The sequence below is a fragment of the Populus alba genome, chromosome 1 (genome assembly GCF_005239225.2).
Source record: "Populus alba chromosome 1, ASM523922v2, whole genome shotgun sequence".
NCBI lineage: Eukaryota > Viridiplantae > Streptophyta > Magnoliopsida > Malpighiales > Salicaceae > Populus > Populus alba.
The window spans coordinates 50,457,545-50,475,495 of NC_133284.1; the positions used below are offsets into that span (position 1 = coordinate 50,457,545).

At 31.8% G+C, this 17,951-nt stretch overlaps 2 protein-coding genes across 3 annotated transcripts in view; one reads left to right on the forward strand and one right to left on the reverse strand.

Annotated features, from left to right (window-relative positions):
* The window catches only part of LOC118059521 (probable disease resistance protein At1g61310), a 111,577-nt gene that overhangs the window by 68,486 nt on the left and 25,140 nt on the right, over positions 1–17,951 (forward strand).
* On the reverse strand, positions 149–7,248 carry LOC118059520 (protein MOR1). Of its 2 annotated transcripts, XM_035072404.2 has the most exons (16): positions 6,913–7,247; positions 6,707–6,812; positions 6,483–6,606; positions 4,454–4,533; positions 4,190–4,367; positions 4,019–4,083; positions 3,452–3,534; positions 3,278–3,363; positions 3,034–3,147; positions 2,400–2,519; positions 2,113–2,215; positions 1,518–1,654; positions 1,091–1,156; positions 888–1,005; positions 725–765; positions 150–600 (listed from the first exon to the last, which is right to left on the reverse strand). In XM_035072404.2, exons 1-16 carry the CDS (start codon positions 7,070–7,072, stop codon positions 589–591), a joined length of 1,593 nt encoding a protein of 530 aa, XP_034928295.1. In that variant the 5' UTR covers positions 7,073–7,247; the 3' UTR covers positions 150–588. The 2 variants fall into 2 exon arrangements, with proteins under 2 accessions (XP_073266781.1, XP_034928295.1); XM_073410680.1 differs by having other exon boundaries at positions 149–765; positions 6,913–7,248.

Below are 17,951 nucleotides of genomic sequence, written 5' to 3' on the forward strand. Positions count from 1 at the left end.
AAAGTTTAAAAAAATTCACAGCTGCTGGTGCAGGCCTCTTCCAGAAAGCATGCTTGCCGCCGGGACTTTTTAACAAATGAGCCTTCTGATGTTGCAAAAGAATTTATACAAAAAAACTTTCTTAAGATCATGATTTTGATGTGAAACTGAAAAGGCCAACCCTTAGAGAAATATCGAAGTGAGGTGCATAGAAAACACACTCAGGGAATTGAGACTAACACACAAGAGAAATTAAGAAATAAACCACTAGAAATATAGCAGAAAGGTGGATAAGTCAGCTATTTTTATAATAAAGAAACCATTGGAATGAAAAAAATTTACCAAGGAACATTAGAAATCAGCCAAAAACAACAATATTATTAAAAAACCCAATACATGTTTTCCTTTTATCTTTCAATTAAGAGCAGCAGGATCATGCTTACTGAATTTAGTGACCTAGAAACAAGGACCATGGTCAAAACATAAGGCCCTTCCCCTAAAGGAAATTATATGACTAACCACAGCTGGAGATTTCAAAATAAATGTCACTCTTCCATGGTGCACATCGCGCATATCTACCTCTTAAAACAGCTTTTTCTAGAAGTCTAATCAACAAAGTTTCTAATGGTACAAACAAGACAGTTCTAGTTATAATGTAATTAATGACTCTGTTGCAAATGATAAAGACAATCTAATAACAAAATCAAGAATCATAAAGTTTCAAAAAATAAAAGTCACAGCCCACCTCTACCAATGACATGCTTCCACGAACAGCTTGGACTGGACCTGGCCATGGCACAACAAGCATGATCAACTAAATTAAATACAAAAATAAATATAGCTAAAGATTTTATAACCCTAAAGTAATTGTTGTGATAGCATCATGGACATAAAAAAGGTGTGCACACCTGAGGATGCCACAGCAGGCACACCATCTCCTGAAACTGCTATCATTTCAGACAGCTTCTTTCTTCTCACATCATCAAGTTTCTCCAGTGATCGCTCCAAAGGCCTCATGCCAACCGACTAAGCAAGAATTTGAGAGTTACAATAGCAGTAGCTAAAAGTGAAGCAATAAATTTTCAATATTTTTCTTGAATGGAAATACTACCTTAGCTACTGCTGCTAACACTGAAAAGGCAGAATCCCTCACATCAGGAGTCCCATCATTGAGGCACTGCAAAATACAATCACTTAATTCGAAACTAAAAAGGAAAAGTGGCAGCAGATAAGCAAAATCTGTGCATTCCAACAGCTGCATATCTTATAGCTCCATGCATCATAACAAAAAAAATTTAATAGATGATGATCCATGAATAGTCAGGACCATAGGCCAGTTCCAATTCACAATGTAAAGATTGATTTCTAATTCTCCTTCAAAATCTTATAATAGACCAAAGAGAAAAGCTCCGTTATCTGAAATAAACACCAGCTATTGAATATGAAATGCAATGCGTTGAAAATGAAATGGACACTAGCAACAAGCATGCGAAGAATTTGATTATACACATTACTGTAAGAGCAATGGATGCACTAACCTCCATACAGATAGGGACATAATCCTTGTGCACCTTCAGAATAACAGCCTTGTTACTTGTTTCAATACAAAATGTCACCCAGTTTAAAGTTAATGAGCGCACTAGAGGAACTTTATTTTTCACTGCTGTTTTGACATCTGCAGCAAAAGAAATCATTCAGAACCAAAACCACGTAACCCCATAAACCATGAGCCAATAGTGGCAAACAATTTACCCTATATGCCTAAAAAATGGAAATCAGGGCATTATAGATGAAAAGAAAAAACTATATGGGAAAAGAAACGCTAATTATGAAAAGAATCCGCAAAAGATAAATAGATCGAAAATGCATGATTTTCTCCCCAAGAAGCCTAATTATGTTTTAACTATGCTTACATCAGTTATGAAATGTATTAAAAACAATGATGACAAACTTGTGGTGCCAATCCAAAACAAGCAGAAATATAAAACAAACAGAAATATAAAGGATTAAATGACAAAGAGCAGGGATTGGTTAAACCAAATACAAAAAACTAAAAGTACAACCTCTAAGGCTCAAACAACTTAACAGAGTTTATCAGAATATGAAAGTAGTTGGAATGAATGGCGAACTTGCCTTCAATGATATCAGCAAGATTTAAGCATCCAGCCTTATGCATCGCTTGCAGAGTTTGAGCAAGTGCCTCGGTGAGTGTAGGTTTTTTCTCTTTCAATTTTTCCTATTAAGAGAAACCATAGAAACAGCACTTTTGTCAGAGTTAGACAGGTAGTATTAAAAATTAAAAACTCATTTATCACACAAGTCGAACATGTGGACCAGTTCAACACACTCGGGTAGCCAAGGTTTGAAAAGCATTATTGTGTGAGCATTTGTGTCATCATCAAAGTGTATATGGGTCTTACAAGCAATACAGGTAATAAGAACCGAGAGCTCCCAGAAAAATGGGTTCTTAGACCACGTGCAAGGTTGCCAATAGCTTGTATGGCTTCAACTGCAACAGCGATGTTCACATCTGTAATAAGCTGCAGGCAAAATCATAGTGAAGCATAGATCACAGAAACTTCAAGAAGGATAAGAAAGCATCATCATAAAAGTCACCATGGACACAATAAACCAGCAGCATAAATAATACAGAAAAGAGAGAAAAGCACGAGTATAAGGTTTTCAACAGCCAAATTATGTAACCTTATAATAACCTTGCATGTAAGGCTAATGACAAGTATTTGACTTGGCACCAAATTTCAAAAATAATTTTCCTAATTATATTTGGGTTATGTAGGTTCTCATCTCTTCCACAAATTGACCAAACAAATGTACTTCACCAGAATCAAAGTCAACTATTTGTCACCCAATTAAATTTGTTTTTTTTTTAACAAAAATAACCTCATTTACCAGAAAAGGAGATAAAGAAAGCAAAAACAAAAAAATAATGGAAAGGAACACAGAAATTCTAGCAAAAAATATAATAACATTAAAAAGGGAGATGATTATAGGTAATTTAAAATGGCTGTTCCAACTTTAAGGAAAAAAAATTACCTTCTTCAAAGTCCGACAAACTTCAGAGAAATCACCAGGTGCTATCCTCTTTGTGGATGCAAGCTTCGTCAGCTCTGCAACAGCCTCCTTTCTTTCTGACCATTTGGTGGCTTTCTAAGAGGTGGACGCAAGATGTTAAAAAATAGTAACCAACAAAACTTGAATATTTAGAAGATGAAATAAGAAGAAGTAAGATAAATCCAGAAACACTAAAAACATGAAATAAAGAAGCAGGAGCACTGACCACTCCATCCCAAAATCCAGCCTTCTCCAAAGGACCCAAAATATCAACCGGGTCTACAAGGTCATACTCATCTATTTCTTGAGGAGCTGACAGTCGGTACACATACCAGTAATGGCATATTAGTCAATTGAGAATGAATGGTTAAAATACTATGGGAGATGTTAAATAACATACCCTCAGCAGCAACTTCTTCAGATGGACCAGAACCCACAACTTCTGATACCCCTTCTGGCTCTGGCTCCTGGTCTTGCTCAGATCTGATCACATAAGCATGTTAACTCTACATTCCAACCAAAGCATAACAGAATGGACTTCCAACAGATAAATATCCTATTTTTTAAACTAATTGATAAAGGAAGGGAAACTGTGCATTGCCTAGCAGCGGATCTAGAATAACAAACTTGCAAAGGTTTATAAATAAAACAACACCAGCACCAACCCAAGCTATTGATAATGATAAGTAACAAATTAATCATTGAGAAAAAGGAGACAGATTTAACAATTGTAACATTACAACCTTAAAATTATAATTTCAAACCAATCATGTACATCAATAAACATTACAACAAGCTTCAAACCAATGTTGTAAATTACGATAAAGAAACTTAAAACATATGATCAATTCAAAGCATGGTAATGTTGGAAGAATGCAAGATCAAAGCCTAAGGAAACATCTCAGGAGAACTACAGCACCTCTAGTAAAATGCATGAAAGAGTAGAAAAAGGCTCGTCTAGATTTACCTAATCTTGCGGGATGGCTTAGCTGTCCCTGTAACATTAACAAGCTCAGCCTCCAACTCTTTTTTCTTCAAGCAGGAACATGGGGGAACAAAGGGAAAAAATGTCCATTATAATGTATAGGTAAAATGACAGTGACAATGTCATGCAAATTAATGAATAAATTTGTTGTACCATGGTATCTCGCATCTTCTCAAAGAGAATTGATTTCACAGGATCTTTTCCAATCCACCGACAAAGCTCAAGAGTTAGTCCTTTAGATGATGCACGGACATTTTGATCCTGATGGTCAAACAATTCTGGAAGCATCTTTAAAATCCTCTTTGGGGGGACAACTTTGGCTCCAAAATCACTGTTAGCAAATAGAACAAAACAACAGGGACACTTAGACAAATAAAAGAATCATTACTTTACAACAAAGAAATATTGCTTACAAACCTTAAGGCTTGAAACATAACGTCTATAGCGGGCACCACAGCTTTGGCAACTTTGTTCTTAATTGCTTTCTCCATTGCATCCTACAATCACCAAACAATTAACTATCTTCAGAAAAAAAATAATCAGGTTTATTCATGCTAGAATTTCTTAGCCTTTGGTGAGCAAAAGGCCTCCACAACAAGCAACAGCTAGAAACTAAGCTAAACAAACATAGATGGCAAATTTTATGGAATGCAAGAAGGAAGGAAGTAAAAAGAACATAGAAGACAATGGAAAACAAAAGAGAGAGAAGACAGAGACAGAAAACTGCTGCTTGTTACAAAATCCTGAAGCAAAACAAAAGAAAGGCTACAAGCGCTGATTCACATTCCAAAATACCAGAGTGTACAGGACAGTCAGAGACACTCAATATCAGGGATTTTAATATACAGTAAAAGTGACTGTCCAACTTTGTGCCACTTTCCAAGAGTAATCAAGTCTATTCAAAGAATCTTAAAGCCTACCTACTTGTGCAAGTTCTACAAATTCTAACTACTACTATGAGATTACAAAGCTTGCAGTTGATTTTTCCCAACCAGAGCACGATCATACAAGAAAGATTCTTAATTTCAATAAATTAAGGCTCACTGATGTACCACACAGCCTTTGTGGGACATAAATTAATTTTTGTCCTACTATATGGAGATTCAAATACTAGAGAGCAGAGGCAAGTTACGATTTTAAATTATTACTTAAGAAAGTTTCATCGATAAAACTAATAATTAAAAGATCAGGTAGCACAAGAAAGTTCATGTAGTACAGACCCAATTTACCATCAAAGAACTTCAATTTTCATTTCTGTTTCTTGAGTACATGAGCGTATACAACTAAAGGTAAGATGAGATGAATATTGATGCAAGTAGAAATGCAAATCACCTCATGTAAATGATCCTAAAGGACAGAGCATACCTAAACTAGAAAAAGGTGAACCAATTAATAAAAGGCACCACGCCCAATCCTTGACAAGCCACATCACCAACCTCCAAAATTTTGAGGTGCTACAGTAGACAAAGGTCAGTGTTGTCAAAGGAAGCCCAACTAGAAATGGAAGAGGAAAGGTGAGCCTGAAACAGCTCCGTTATACCCTCTAAGTGATGCACTGCATTGATCATTTTTTGCTCTTTTTCTCAATTATGTCCATATGATGTACTAGAGTAGATTGCATAAATAACTTCCGTTGTGCCTTTAGACAATTCTTAAAGTGGATGCAAGCACTACATTGAGAGAGTTGTAGAAGCACAACTTTTTCCCACAGTGGGCATCCTAGAATAAAAATCATATCTTCTGTTATTTCAGAACACCAACAACAAGCCCTCGGTGACAATCTAGTTGGGTTTGGCTCTGTGAAGTGTGGCAGTACAAATTTGAGGTATGACTTTGCTAACTCCCACATTTGCTTTTGAATAAACATAAAAATACAAGCTCACACCATTTAGTCAGCCTCTACATAATCAACAAGCCTATCCTGTTATGCTTAGGGCGCTTTGGATATTTAGGCACAGTCATTTCTAATTTATTTACCAACTAAATTTAAATCCAGCACCTAATTTACAGCACTAGATTGGCATGGTTAATTTTCCAAAAAAATCCACTTAGTAATGCTAATAAAAATGAAGACTTTTAGCTGACAATCTCCAGAGCAACTGAAGAATGGTGATAACTATTACACTGATATGTTAAATGGACACGAAGCTACTATCAATCCTACAACTAATTAAGAATCAAATACCAACATTACACACTGGAATGTCAACAAAACAGTAAAATAGCAATAAAAAACAACTACCATTTTAGTACAGGCATTAAAAAAAATATATCAAAATTTGTTCAATTTCGGTAAACATTATAACAATTCATTCATTCATTATCAAAAAACAATTAAACAAGAGAAACATTCCAACACTAAACCATAGCAAAAACATTTAAAAAAAAAATCAACCAAGACCAACACGCATTTTCACTCTTTACCAAAAACCATAAAATCACTCACCAAAAAAACATCCACAGCTTCCAACTCCACCCACAGCATAAACGCTGCCTGCGCTTTCTCTACAGTCTTTGGCCTACCAGTAAGACACTTAGCCACAATCGCATCACACACTTCTTTCGCATACCTACACACCACCACCACCACCACCACAACAACAACAACAAATTAAAACCCACAAAAAAAAAAAAAACGCATGCAAAAAAAATAAAAACAAATTCCACCACCTTCCAGCATCCGCGTCAGCAGCACGTAAAAACGCAATCAAAGCATCGAGCGCTTTCTCCTGTACAGGCGCATTCGAATCCGCAACCGTTTTCCTAAACAACGGAGCTAACAAAAAACCACAACAAAATGAATCCACATTTGCGACACAAATAACAGATCTGAAACCTAAAAATTATATAAAAAATTATTAGAAACCCTAACTAACCGAATTCACGAAGTCTGGAGTCTTTAGGATCGGAAATGGAATCACAAAGAGAAGCCAAATCGATATTGGCTTCGTTTCTAACTTTCCAGTTCTTGTGTAACAACCGATCTTCCCATGCCAATTTCTTCGCTTCCTTTAACAACTTCTCTTCTTCCGACATTTTCTTTCTTTTAGATCTCACGCAATTTCACTGCGGCGATTTCTCTGAATATTTTTCTTCTTCTTTTTTAAGTTCCTCTCGCCGGCGAGAGAGGCTGGAGGAGAAATGACAAAATCAGGGTATGGATTAGAGAGGGGGAGAGTACGATAAGTTTTTTAATTTATTTATTTAATGTTGCTAAATCAAAAATCATGAGAGTGAGAGGGCTATTTTGAGATGTACGTTTTTGAATTTGGAGAGGTTTTTCGACGCGCGGTGTGGGGAGTTGAATGCACGTGTTGAGGGAAGGGGATTTAGGGGGTGACGGTTGTTTGGGAGGAGGGATGGTGGGGTAAAAAAGGGAAGTGATTTTGGGAAAATTGTTAAAATGGAAAGAACGTTAATGGTTTTGAAATAAATTTATTAAGGTGTATTTTTTGTATTTTTATGGTTTCTTATTTTAAGTTTTTTTTTATAAAAAGAAAATACATTGATTAAGAGAGAAAATGTGTTATTATTAATAAGAGTAGAATTATAAATTTTTAAAGGGATACCATTGTAAAATATTTTTTCCTAACAAAATAAAATTAAAATGTTTTTATTTATAAAACGTATTGTACGATATATCTTATACCTGTTTATTTTTATGTTTTAAAAATATTTAAAAAAAAAATTAAATTTATTTTTTATATTTTCAAAATATTTTAATATGTTGATGTTAAAAATATTTTTTTAAAAAAATAAAAAAAATATTATTTTAAAAATATTTCTAAATAAAAAATATTTTAAAAAACAATTATAACCACAATTTCAAATACTTTTATTTATGTTTTTTATAGGTGCATGGCATGGTTTATCTCTTAAATTAACACTTAAATTTTTAAAATTTTCAAGTTGTCATGCACTCCTAACATCTTAGCTAGAAAAGAGATAATAAATAGCATTTTTCTTCAAAACTCACATCAAAAGCAAAGAGACCATGAGAAGGAGGGATCCCCACATTTTTCAATCTATCTTTTTTTTATTTGTTCAATTGCATCTCCTAATCTTAAATATAATAGACAATTTCTATGATTATTTGAAGGCATTATAATTATAATAAATTTAAGTTATAAATTATTAAATATTTTTATTTATTTTATTATATCATAGTAAATTATTTTATTATTTAATAACTTAACTAACTATATTATTCACTACATTATTGTACAATTATAACTCAAAAAGTGCATTGTTTCCTCAATAAAAATAAATAAATATTATTTATTTTGTAAGAAGTAAGTGATTATGATTGACTTAATCCACGGTAAAAATTTGTATTATTGTTTTTTGTAAATTAGCTAATTGCTTTATAATTATGATAGTTATTTATAATTAGGTATAGTCTTGACAAAAAAAATTTATTACTTTAAAGAAGGAAAAAATATATTATTTAAATAGTAAAAAAATCATATTTGAGTAACTAATCTCATTGCATTGCAAACACTATCTTCTTCTTTCTTTTTATGAAATTCGATATGAATTATAAAACTAGACATAAAGTTAATAATTAGACATAAAGATAATAATTAAACATAAAAACAATGACTAGTATAAATACGAAGTTAAAGGCTCCAACCAGGATGCAAAATCCACATCACGAGTAAAACTTTCCTTTACTAGACAATCAACGAAGTCATTAGCCGCTGCAAGGATGTGAGAGAAGGTGATGACTACAAAGAATTAGAAGAATATAATTGAAGTGTGACGAGGTTCGAAGAAATTCTCATTGGGTCACGGCTTTTTTTAAAGCATTGCATAGCATTTGGTTTCATCGTGTTTTTGAAAGAAAAAAATTAATAATTTTAAATTAATTTTTTTTAGTATTTTTTTGATATTTTAATAGGTTAATATAAAAAAATTAAAAAATATATTATTATCACATAGCATTTTGATTTAATCCTGTTTTTTGAAAATTAAAAAAAATAGATTTAAATTAATTTTTTTAGTATTTTTTTATATTTTGAAGAATTGATGTCAAAACAAATTTAAAAAAAAATATTATTTTAATATGTTTTTAAATAAAAAATTACTTTAAAAAATATCTCTACCAACCCCTTCAAACAAGCTTTAAAAACTAATAATTATGTTGAAACATTAAAAATCAAATGATGGAGTTAAAAATTATTAAAAATCATAAGCATCTACAAAACAATTCTTTTAGAAGACAAACGATTTGATCTTACAATGATGATCATGACCTTTTTTTATTTCAAGCACCTCCACCTTGTTTTGACTCATTGATTCTTTTAGGAATTAGAAAAGAGCATAAGAACTTAGCCTAATGGTCTTTGAATGCGCCACTAATTGTTGAAATTCCTAACTTTTTAGAGATGATTCATATATATTACACTTGTTGTAGTAGGTAGTTGGCTTCTAGGTGGATTAGGCCAGAGCTTTCTTCCATCTTAGATTTGCAAAAGATCATTCTTGGTGTATAAAAAATGATTATTAATACTTACCTTGATTAGCTATCTTGTGAAGAATCAAAGGAAAAGGATTATCCCATTAAAGGCAACATCATTAAGTACATTGTTGTTCTTAGGTAGCTACATGATCCAAAACATGTTATATTCCTCTAATAGGAGTCACACCCCCCCCCCCCACCAACCCATAGATAAGACACTATTTTAGCTATAGAAATTCATAAAAGGTATAAATCTTACAATTATTTGGATAATGCCTCTTGAGTATTTGGTATCTAATTTTTCTAAGTATCACTAGCAACACAAATGCTTCTATTTTAGGTGGAACAAATCCTTTTCACATATAAGAGTGCATAAGAGAGATGCCAGGTAGCAAAACCAAGTCAATAATAGTAATGCAATATTTTATACTGAAGTTCCTTTTACTTTTATGAATCCAAATTAACTTGTTCATCATATCACAACAAGACTTATATATACACGTAGTATTACAACAAATACTAAAAGAGAGGTGTATGATTGTTCACTCTTTCACTATTCACCCTGACACAAATTATTGTAGATTAAAGTAGTGTAATGACATAATTGTCCTTGCCAAATAAACTTAATAAACAAGCAATTAGGGGTAGGATTGTTTTTTCCATGAGATACATTTGACATTGAAAGAATGATTAAAGATAAAATGATTCATTCAGGTTTTTTGGGCTATAGTATGGATATTGATTTGACATTCAAAACACAAAATTTTAACATTTGGGTTGGGGGCTTCTTTTGTCTTTTCAAAAAAAAAATAAACAATGAAGATACAACCATGCTCATGAAGGGGGAAATATACATGTGTTAAGGAGCTTCTTCGGTTTTTTCTTTTATTGAAATAGTTCATATACAAAATTACCCTTGGGTTTCAACAAAAACAAGGCTACATGTATAGTGTTTTCGTCGTTTCTATCGCACGTAACACGCGCGGCGTTGGTTGGCAATTTTTGCTCATTTGCTTGATTCGTTGGGAGTTACCACTTAGTATTTCATTGAGGGTTACTAGAAAACTCGGATATATTAGTTTTGTCAGAGATTCACAGGTAAGGAACTGGTTATGGTTAGGAAAGATATTAGCACCCCTAACACACCCTACCTAAGGTAAACTACTTCATGGCTTTGATGTCATAAAGAAGTTTTAACAATTTTATTATTTCATCGGATATTAGAAATACGACTTACATGTAAGTTTATAATCCTTAACTGTGAGCAAATCAAAATATTAAATTCTTCATTATTCTTTGCAATTTTATCATAAAAAAAAACATCCATAAAAAAATACAAACAACACATTCATTTTCACTATATTTTTCTTTTCTTTTTTTTTTTACATCCACACTACAAATTCAAAACTAAACAAAAATTACATTAAACAATTTAAAATTTACAAAATAGCCCCTAAAACTCTAGGAATTACAGGGAAGGCCTTCTGGAACTGCAAGAACAGTGGCGTTATGTCTCCTCCAGGCGCCACCACCAAACCCATACGCCGCCGCTAGATAACCGGGGAAATAGGGGAGTCTGACCTGCTTTCTTCTTCTCTTCCCTTCCCTGTTGGCGGTGAGGATCCCTGATTAGTACTTAAAAGTGCATATTTATCAAGGTTTTATATCATCATTTTGCACTTGAAGTATCAATAACTTCTTAACTAAAGCATGTTTTATAATAACAAGTCTGATACTATAAAATGCCTTAATATATGGTAAATGTTCATCTTAAATGCAGGTCTATCACAAATGCTTGTATAACACTTGGTACAACAAATACTTGGCACTCTTATAGCCCAGCCGTATGGTATTACCTACATTTGTGCTATGAAAGGAACTTGATTTGTTGTTAACATAAGTTAGCATCATGAATTCCTGATAATATTTAAAAGTTTGGTGTTACTTAAATAAGATAATTAATATGATCATATTAATAATTTATAATGAGCTATTAATGACAAATCATCCGATTGGAACCTCTTTTGTATGTGGTTTCCAGTTGAGTAATAAGAGTTTATACTATACTTGTTTGAAATATCATTAGTGGATCCTCTAACCTTGACATTTGTTTTTATCATTGTTTAATCCTTACATTAATCTTTCATCTCAAAGTTCTCATCAACTTCTTCTTTATTATTATAATTATAATAATTATTATTATTACTATTACTATTGTTGTTATTATTGTTGTTGTAATATTGTTGTCTATAATTTATACAATTAACCTTCATGTGGTTCGACCCCGGTCTTGCTGGGTTATTTTATTACTTCGACACTCCTGCACTTGGAAGAAAGACATCAATCTTTTGGTCGTGTCAATCCCCGTCACCTGTAAATACAAGAAAACGCACAAATGGCAATTGGTTTTAATTTTTTTTTTTTTAAGATATGCTTCTCTCCCTTATCCTTCTTTGGATCTACTTCACTGCGGGTTAGTTTGTATGGGTTTCATCTTCTTCTCTCTTTCAGGTGGTTGGCGATTTGACCAAGGAACTACTAGATACGGGATTTCTATCACGTCTTTGATGCAAAAACAATGGATTCTGAAACACCAATAAAAAATAGCGACGGATTTAGGAGGATTAAAAAACTAAAAAGAAATAAAAAATAAGAAATTAAAAGAATAAGGACTAAAATAAAAAATAAAACACAGAAGAAATTATAATTGAATGACAAAATTGAAAAAAAAAACAAAACAAAACTTCTATAAAAGGAATAAGGACGAAATAAGAAATGGCTCTAACATATTTGTTAGACCTTAGGTGCTTGGATGCGGCACCAACCAAGTCTAAAATGCATGGACATGGTGGTTAGCCAAGTCCAAAGCAATGTGGGACTGATATGTTTGTCAGACTTAAGTAAACATGGGTCAGACATGATTGACAGACCCAAGTAAACGTGAGTTAAGCCTGTTTGCCAAATACAAGGCGCTTGTACTTAGCACCAGCTAAGTCTAAAATGTGTGGATTTGGCGGTCAGTCAAGTCCAAAATAACATGAGTGTAGTAAAGTAATGTGGGTCTGGCATGTTTTCTAAACCCAAGTTAAAGTGTGTCAAACATGTTTGCTAGATCCAAATGCCTAGTTTACCAGACCCGTAAGTGCTTTACCTGGTTATATATATATATATATATATATATATATATATATATATATATATATATATATATGTTTAAGTTATGATGCATTATATGTGTATATTTTTTTCAAATAAAGTTTTAGTTTATGTTTAGGTATATGATTCATCTGTGGTTTTTTCTTAATTTTATATACATTAATTTTTTTAATATTGATTTTTTATAAGATTTTATCATATGTGCAGCCTTGCATTGTTTTTTTTTTTATTATTATTGTTCAATAAATTTTATGTGTGTGTAGATTTATATTACAAATTTTATGTGTTTTTCTATTACAAATTTATTTTGGCAAGGAAATTTTATTAAATATGACCAGGTAAATTACCCATGATATAATATTAGATATCTTGATCTTTATTTCTCGCTTGACTATTTAATTAGATGTATGCATAAAGTTTTGGATTTACATGTAGGAGTTTTTTTTTTCTTTCTATATGTGTGTGTTTGAAGAATCTGGTGGAAGAAACTATTTGGCCAATGCTTGTCCAAAAACATTTAAAGGCTTTAGGTGCTCTTAGGTTGTTCTCTCTTAGGGAAAAATTACCTTCTAAGGTGAGTGTTTGAAATATGTATCATATTCATTTTATACATTAAATCCAAATAAATACATGGATACATGAAATGTTTTTGCAAACACTTAATTAAGTTATTCAGGTTTTTGCAATAACAAGGAGTTGACAAGCTTTTGTTACTCTTTAGTTATTAATAATTGTTGGGACTTCACTTTTCACTCAAAACTTGGGCTTTCATACTCTTTTTGTTCATCATGCCACCTTTTGTTTTGAGTTGCTCAAACAATGCTTATATTGGATTGATGTCCCTTTACATTTTACAATTTAATTTTTATATGAAATTCAAGACAGTTTAAATAAGTTTTTTGCATGTTACTCATCCGTTGCTTAAAAGCCAAATCATATATCTTTTAATGCTGCCAAATCTTGATTACATGTTTGACCCGCACGCCGGCCAGGCTTGGGCTTCAAACTAATAATTTAGGCCACAAAAGATTATTTTTTATCCATAAAACTTAAACTTGGTTTAGTCCATGAAGAATTGTTTCTTTTAACCCATTATTTTTTCAAGTCCAGCCAAGAATGTTGATAGTCTTTTCCATAAGCATTTTATACAAATTTGAATCTGAACATTTTTTAGCTAAAAAAATTAAAATTTATGTCCACCATGTTTATATTTAATTCTTGATTTATAGTAGCTAATCAAAGGTTGAATTGTGAAAATTATTTCTTTAATATTTTAACTTTTCAAATTCACTATAAAAAATAAAGGTGAATGAAGAATTTGAAGAATGTTTTTCAGATTTTTTATACACTCTTTCTCACCTCATATTTTAGTGTTTTATTCTTTTTTTATGCTTTGTTTTTTTTTTTCTTTCTAAAATCTAGAGCTTAAGTTCATTTTGTTGAGAAATATTTGAGTTGCATAATTTTTAGTTTAAAGACCCTGTTTAAAACTGTATCTAAACTAAGATGTTATTGTTAAAATTTTAGGAAACATATTACAAACATCTTAGTTGCACAAATAAGAAGTAATAAATTCAAATGATTTATCATTGACGACAACAAAAGTTTCATTACTTTAAAGTGCATTCAACAAGTAAGAACCCTTATTTATTTTAATTTAAGCATAGTTGTTGTTGTTGTTGCTGCTATGCATTCTAGTACTTAGTACTTCGGTGTTATATCATATGAAAGTTTGAATTATTTTATTATAATTATGTTGAAATCATGTTTAACATGAGTTTTATTTTTGTATATTTATAGACTTGTTAGATGGCCCGCGCTACGCCGGGGACCAACTTTTTATTTTTATAAAAAAATATTAAAAAAATATAAGACTAGAAGTGTTTGCGTCTGACTGCAATCTCGGACCCAAGAACACGAGTCTAGTTGCAATGCCAGATCCAACAATAATATTTTTAATATAAATAATAATATTTAACTTATCTGTCCAAATTCTTATATTTTTTAATCTTTTAAAAAAATATGGTTTTTCTTCAATAGTAATAATAGTATTTATAAAAGTTTATTAATGATAATAATAACAATAATAATTTTTAATTGTATCCTTCAAATCAAATCCAAGGTTGTTTTTTCAATATTGATAATAATTGTTTTTTCAAATTTATTAATTATTTTATTTAATAATATTAATTATAATAAAAATAATAGTATTTATAAAAGAAATACAAATTCATTTTTGATAATAATACTTTTAATTATAATAAAAATAATAATATTTATAACATAAATAATAATATTTAGAAACATAAGACCTAAGAGCCTTGGATCCTACGTCAGGACCCAAGGCTAATGGATCCTACCTTAAGACCTAATTCTCTTGGGTATTGATGTTGGACCACATAAATGGATCCTCCGCCGGACACAAGGATAATGGGTCCTACGTGAGGACCTAATTCTCCTAGGTCCTCATGCTGGACACTTTAAATGGATCCTCCACTAGATCTGCAGGACCCAATATTAATGAGTCCAGGGCCAAGACCCAAAAGAATTGGATCCTGAACCTGGACCCATTAATTTAGTCATAATGCTAGACCCAAGAGTAGAATCCAAATTGATTTTGGGTTTTGCGCCTAGATGGACCCAAAGCGATTTTGGATCCTGCAACTGGCAGGGCCTAAAGCTATTTTCGATCATGCAGTCGACGGGACCCAAAGCAATTTTGGGTCCTGTGCCCCGCCAACTCAAATCCCTTTTAGGTCCTGCTTCTGGCAGGATCCGAAGCTATTTTGGGTCCTGCTCACAACAGGACCCAACTCTAATGGTTCCTGCTGGAGGCAGGACCCAATACATAATTTAATTATATATTTAATAATATATATAATTCAAAACTATTTTGAAACACAAAAATAAATATGCTTTAATAAGAAAATTCAACCCAACTTGAAGTAAAATTTTTTTTATTATTACCCAACTTTTGTATAATATAAAAATAGTCACATCAAATTATTTTCTCCTTACAATATGAAAAAAATAAAAGAAAAGAAAAAAAAACTTTAAAGAGGAAAAAAATAAAATTGGAATTATATTAAAAATATTTTTCTAAAAATATATTGAGATAATATTTTTTTATTTCTTTATATAATCACATTAAAATAATACAAAACATCTTAATATGAATTAAAAAAATATAATTTGAAGTGAAGAAAAAAAATAAAAAAATTTATTGAAAACTCCATCAACTTTAATAGGACAATATTAGAGAACAAAATTAAAAAATTTTAAAATTTTTTCAAAGAATTTTTAAAAGTTAAAAACAACCATACTTTAACAAGGAAATTCAACACAACCTCAAAAGGAAAAAACATTTATGATCACCCAACTTTTGTACAATATAAAATTTTTTTCATCAATTTATTTTCTTTTTACTGTATGGAAAAAATTACATGAGACAAAAGAAAAAAAATTGAAAGCATTTGTCTTCAATTTTTGTAAAACAAAAACAAACATGCTTAATAAGAAAATTCATCCTAACCTGAAACGAAAAAAATACTTATCATCACCTAATTTTTATACAACATTAAAAAAGTGCCCTCAATTTATTTTCTCCTGACTGTATAAAAAATAAATTTAAATCAGAGAAAAAAACAAAAATCCCAGATCCAATATCATTAGGGATGGCTGCACAGCCAGACCCAATGATATTGGGCTTTACTGCTAGCTAGACCCAAGAAGGTTCTAATAGCGTTGGGTCCTGCTACCCTATAGCGTGATGCTGAAGACCCACTCACTTGGGTTTGCACCCAGCACGGGTCTGCAGCCCTAAGCGCGCGACGCTGCAGACTTGCTTGCTTGGGTTTGCACCTCGCACGGGTCTGTAGCCTTAGGCGCGCGGTCTTGCAGACCCACTCGCCTGGGGTTTGCAGCTAGGTGCGTGGGTCTGGCCCTAAGGCCCAAGGTATGGCAACCCAGCGCTAGGTGTCAGCAGCCTAGGTCCTGCAGCCCCACCATACCCCACCAAAACTTACACCGACCGTTTTCTCCCTAACCATCCTTTCAATGCCATTTCATCCTAATAAAAAAGATAATCTCATCCTCCCTCTATAGTCCTTGCAACTCTCCATGCAAGGCTGCTCTGCCATTACACTACTCCAATCAACAAGACTTTGTGTCTTGGTAAACAATAGGAGGGGCAATGATCCCTTTGAGTATATTGTATAATTTATGTTTTGAATATATGTTTTTTTTATATATAATTTCATCCTTCAATATTTGATTTATTAAAGATTGAATTTCATGATTTTTTATGGTATGTTATGTGATTATTTTAGTTTCATAACCCAAGTCATGATGGGTAAACTTAGGTTATTTTATTGTGTTTTTTAATTTAATTTCATCATTTAATAATGAGTTTATTGTAAATTATGCTTAATAATTTATTCAATATGCTTTCTATAAGGCTATATCAATCTTATGACCTCGATCGCGAGCTTGCCAAGTTAACCTAGAATGACTCGAGTTGTTTTCTTGGTTTATTTTATATGAGTTTATCCTGCTATCATAACTCAGATCATGGGTTTGGTGGGTTAACTCGAGTGGACTTGAGTTGTTGTTTGTATCTTTTTTTAAATTTATTCCTTCAATATTGAGTTGATTGTGAATTATGTTTCATAATTTATTTCAATTTACTTTTTTATGGAGTTATCCTAGTCTCATTAATAGAGTTGTGGATTTGGCAGGCCGACTTGTATTTTTTTTCTCTTTCTTATTTATTTATTTTTCAATCCCATCATTTAACCGTAAGTGGACTAGGAATTAAGCTTCATAATTTGTTTTCATTTGCTTTACATGAAGTTAGCATTGTTTTATGACCCAGGTCATGAATTTGCAAAGTTAGCTTAGATTAATCTATTATATTGTCATTTTAATCTTTTTCAAAGAATATCGTTTTGAATCTTTTTTGGTCAAACTATGTTTTCACACAGTTGTCCAGGTTATTTTTGAACTTTTCGAATTGAGTGGATTACATCAAACCAACTCTTATACAATTTAGTACTTTTTACTACAAAATAATAATCTATTCTTCAACATAGCTTAAAACAACTATATAATGATATACCAGAAGTTAAATGCAAGATACACGAAGTTGTACAAGTAAAGCATACAAATCATGTTATTCACATTACTTTACAGTTAAATGAATTTGGATATCTAAAGCTCAAATCATTTCAGAATCATTTCAGAAATTATGATGATAGTCATGAAAGAATTGGAAATAGTGTCATTTTTTCTCTTTCAAAT